At 43.8% G+C, this 5,000-nt stretch overlaps 1 protein-coding gene across 3 annotated transcripts in view; it reads left to right on the top strand.

Moving 5' to 3' along the window:
- Positions 1–5,000, top strand: part of egln2 (egl-9 family hypoxia-inducible factor 2) — a 31,285-nt gene that overhangs the window by 22,351 nt on the left and 3,934 nt on the right. For all 3 annotated transcript variants that reach the window (XM_076282791.1, XM_076282790.1, XM_076282789.1), the window contains exons 3-4: positions 443–562; positions 4,531–4,667. In XM_076282791.1, coding sequence (XP_076138906.1) covers positions 443–562; positions 4,531–4,667 — 257 coding nt within the window. The remainder of the gene's footprint in view (positions 1–442; positions 563–4,530; positions 4,668–5,000) is intronic.

Raw genomic sequence — 5,000 nt, 5'->3', positions numbered from 1 at the left:
GCCCTTTTAGCCTGTACCTTCTCCTCTTACCACCCCCCAGTCACACATAAACCTTATTCTCCTTGTGTCACCATAGCACCCCCTTCAAAGACACCCTAGAAATTCTACTGCCCTTTTACCCCTTTCCTTTTACCATCCCCCTTCCCAAATAACCCATAACCTTTCTCCATATGACCCTTCCTGTCCTAGTACCCCCATCCACTGACACCTAGACATTCTATTGCCCTTCTACGTTTCTCCATATGACCCCTTAACTAAGAACTCATAAATTCAACTGACCCCTTTAAGCTTCACCCCCTCCACCCCCAACCTCCATGTAACAACCTCCTGCACCCATCTAAGCACCCATAAACCCCCCCACCCCCCACCTTGGCCATAATATGGGCCTGGAGCAGGAGCTGGCGATCAGTGGGGATAACAGCCCATCCTTGTGTCATTGCAGGCAATGGTGGCCTGTTACCCTGGACACGGCACGGGATACGTCCGGCATGTGGACAATCCCCACGGCGACGGTCGATGCATCACCTGCATCTACTATCTCAACAAGGACTGGAACGTGAAAGTAAGGACAGCCTGGATACATATACACACACACACACACACACACACACACACACACACACACACACACACACACACACACACACACACACACACACACACACGTACACACACACACACACACACACACACACGCACACACACACGCACACACACTTACTCAAAGAACATAAGCCTGAGTGTTTCTGTCGGGCCCCACTATTGGGGAATAGAGACATGTCACATCCCTTTCTTTTTTTGACAAGATCATATATTCAAAACAAAATAGCCACACACAACATAGGAGTCAGAAGCAGACCGACATATAAATTGAAATAGCATCTGATCCAGTGGACCAAGACAGGAAATGCAACGTGGAACCATTTTTTTTTTTTTTTACATTATCATTTTTCTGAGTTGATGGGGTCAGGTGGGGCTTGAAAATTCCCCCACTTCCAAAGTGGGGGATGACAGAAAAAGTTTGAGAACCACTGTCGTGCTAGAATTCTGGATTGCTCAAAGAAGTTATCAGGCACAGTCAGCAGTCAGTAGGAAATCTCAGAGACCTTTATTCACGGTACAGGAGACCTACGGCGTGTCGCTAACAAGCGCAGTCTAAAGATACAGAGAAAAGGCGCACTTCTAGGACTTGTCAAAACTTACATCTCCCCTTGTAGCATGGGAAATATTCACTGAGCACATCACCCAAACTCGTCCAACACTGTACACAAGGATGTATTCCTTAATAACCGACATTAGTGACTTTTACCCAAATTTTGACCTAACATACATGAAGGCGCCAAACCTCCTTAGTATAGATGGCAGCTCCATCTCAGGGCCCCTTCTATCTCAACAAATTAGCACGTAGTCCTTATCACCTTGAGAAAGAATGCCGCAAATGCTCTTATTGTCCCAATTTCTGTTCACTTATACACTTCTATGAATAACTTGCTCACAAACAAAAGTAAAAGAGCACATGAGTAAAATATACAGAACCCATACAAGGCCCTTAAACACACACACACATATCCTAAAGGTAAAAATTTACACCACTGCACTAGACGGATAGCAAGAGCAATGTGAGGATCATTTTGCTGAATTCAACATACAGTCATGGACACAGACTATAGTAACTTAAACTACTACAGTCAAGGACAGAGACTATACTAACTTAGACTAATACTAAGTTATCAAAACCATACACAACCCCACATAGCACGTGACATTATTTAAACTGCACCTCATTTAAGCTAAGTATTTATAGACTTATTATGACCGCCGCGCAGTTTTAGTCAGATTGAGGAGTCAGGTTTAGGAGGACCACCTTTTTTTTGTATGTTGGTCTTAACCCTCGATTTTGACATCTTCATTTCAAAAGGCTATATCTTAAAAGTGATAAGAGATAGAGACTTTCTGTAAATTAGAGAAATATTAAGGATGACCCAAAGTTTATGTAGGGATTAAATGTTTATATCTAATTTGCATATTATGAAGTCATATGGTGGCGGCCATCTTGGATTATAGAATTTTCATGAAAAGTCGCATGTTTGAATGATAAAATGCACCACTTCTTTCCCCCCAAAATGTCCCTCACCTTCTGTATGCTATATTGCACAATACTGAATGCTCAGGTAAATAGTAAGTAGTGAACAAACTGTGTAAATCATTACTAATAAATGGCAGAAACAAACCAAATGCATGTAGCGGTAGACTGGCCTTTTGCTGTAGAGATTTTCCATTTACTACATACAGTAGGCACTCTGATTCCATGTATGGGGCACATATATATTATTCAGATGACACACAAACACAAGTAGACAAGACCTGTTTAGTTCAAAAGCTCATTTGTCAGGGCAAGGCACAGATCAGGAGTGAGATGACGAGACAAGACAAGAGACAATGTTAGTATTTATTTTCTTTTTGTTGTTTTTGTTGATGTTTTTTTGTTTTTTTTTCTTAGCTGACAAAGACACACACATCACAAGGACATGAACACACAAAAAGGAACACATAGTGTATGTCCTAAATGATCAGGGAAATAGATAGCAAATCAACAGTGTAAATCATTACTAATTAATGGCTGACATTTTTTTTTATGTAGCAGGCCTTTTGCTGTAGAGATAATGACTCCCTATCCCTATCCATACAGGGCCGGCATTCCCATCATCTTGTGATAGAATATGCATGACCTAATGTGTGTGTGTGTGGGAGAGGGAGAGAGCGTGTCACCACCTCCACCATGCGAGCAGCATGGCCAGATCTGCCTCGCGCGCGCCTAGTGGAGAGAATTTGCGCAGCTCGGACTAGGCCTACTGTCATTCTCATTGCGACTCCCCACACTGCCACTACGTTCCCCCCTAACTGTCCTATGAGCACTTTGACGTCGTCTAACATACCCAGTGGCATTAGACAAAGGCTCCACCACGTTACTGTCGCCGCGATTGTGGAGAGGCACACGTTCAGAAGACAGAAGCTAGCGCTATGGACATTAGGCTACCTCCAGCCTCGTTCGCCACACCACTAACACCCTGCTAACTTCTAGATGAACACTCCGAACCCGTGAAACATTATTCCCACCAGTGACATTGGGCAAACGATTCAACGTTTGTGCTTGGTGTAAGCTAAACTATGGAGTAAACTCTCACTTTGTCCAGCTGAATCATTGCAAGGCAGGGACGCATCTGAAGCCTCACTAAACGAATCACCGTCATTTTATGAAGGCAGATATTCCCCTTCAGAATCAGGGTCCGCGAATAGAAGACCCAACACTTCATTTCAGGTAAACTTTTTTGATGCCATTAGACGATAATCTAATGCAAATACTCGCTGACGTTGACAATATCGCTCTGACAAAGTGGCTCACACGCACACTAGCTCCGGTATTGCACGCACTGATTCACTGCAGCTGTATCGCGAAAGTTTTGTTTAAAGCATGACTTTTTTTCGACTCGGGGATGACGTATGACATATCTGTCATCTAGTGGCGTGGAGGTCAAACGAAATATGACACCCTATTTGACTAAATCGGCCGTTTTATTCAGTACCGCATCTTGTCGACCATAGTCGCCCGTGGCGCCTAGAGGGTTAAGGGGCCATGTCAACCCATCCCATTACCACTTATTTCATGTATAGCGCCACCTAGTTAAAAATTAAAAAGCAAAAAATTAGGTGTTTTAATCACAATATCTCTGGCTGATATGGTCAAAACTGCACGACATTGAAAGTGTAGGATCATTATAACACCCTCCGAATGCATGCCAAGTTTCGTGGACTTTCGTTCATGGGGGCCCATACAATAAATTAATTTATGTGTACATTTAGTGACCGTACACCAACAGAGTTTTCTGTGAATATCTTGAGAACCGTAGGGCCTAGGATGACCAATTTTTTGCGTATGTTTGCCTCCAGGGGCCATGTTAACCCATTCCATATGCACACATGTGCATAAACAGATACACACACACACACATACATTCACAGTAATCATACATATGACACATACTCACACAGTAGACATATGTACGCATGCATGCACATGCACACACACAGGCACACACACTGGCACACACACAAGCACATGCACGCACGCACGCACGCACGCACACACACACACACACACACATAAACATAAACATGTACACGCACACATGTACACAATTCAAGAATTTCTCAGAATTATGAACAGGCAAGATGGGGGTGGGGTTGTATAAAATGTATTTTACATGTGAAATCTATGAACTAATCATGTTTTGGTACTTGTTGTCTAGCAGATACTAGTGAGAATTGAGTGTGCATAATGTAATTCAGTGAGACAGTTAGAATCATATATGCCTTTCAGCGTGACTTATTTTTGTGGAAAAAATGTGCTGGACTGGGCGGCGGTCATATTTTGTACCGCTCTGCAGTACATCTAGTTTAGATGTGACTAAGGTGTGTTTGTGTGTGTGTGTGTTTGTGTGTGTGTGTGTGTGTGTGTGTGTGTGTGTCCAGGTTCACGGAGGTCTTCTGCAGATCTTCCCTGAAGGGCGTAACGTGATGGCCAACATCGAGCCTTTATTTGACCGCCTGCTCATCTTCTGGTCGGACCGACGAAACCCACATGAGGTCAAGCCAGCCTTCGCTACACGGTGAGTCAGTTCAACCACACACACACACACACACACACACACACACAAACTTTTCCTTGTGTGTTGCACTCTCACACCTTACCTTTCCCCTGGATCTCGCTATGGCAATGTGACCACATCTCTCTCTCCCTCTCTCTTTCTCACACAAACACACACACTCATAAACTTTCCCCTACATCTTGGAGAGGCACTGTGACCACTTCCAGACACACACACACACACACACACACTCACACACACATACACATTTCCTGCCAGCAGCTCCTCAACAAACTCTCACACAATTCACCTTGTGTGACCTTGGAGCCTCAGACTCACTCTCTTTCACACACG

Source organism: Alosa pseudoharengus, unplaced genomic scaffold (genome assembly GCF_046254945.1).
Source record: "Alosa pseudoharengus isolate Yale_2024_CS ecotype anadromous, Long Island Sound unplaced genomic scaffold, YU_APseudo_1.1 YU_APseudo_1.1_scf_13, whole genome shotgun sequence".
NCBI lineage: Eukaryota > Metazoa > Chordata > Actinopteri > Clupeiformes > Clupeidae > Alosa > Alosa pseudoharengus.
Note: the sequence above shows the minus strand (reverse complement) of the source record. Positions and strands in the feature narration are given on the sequence as shown.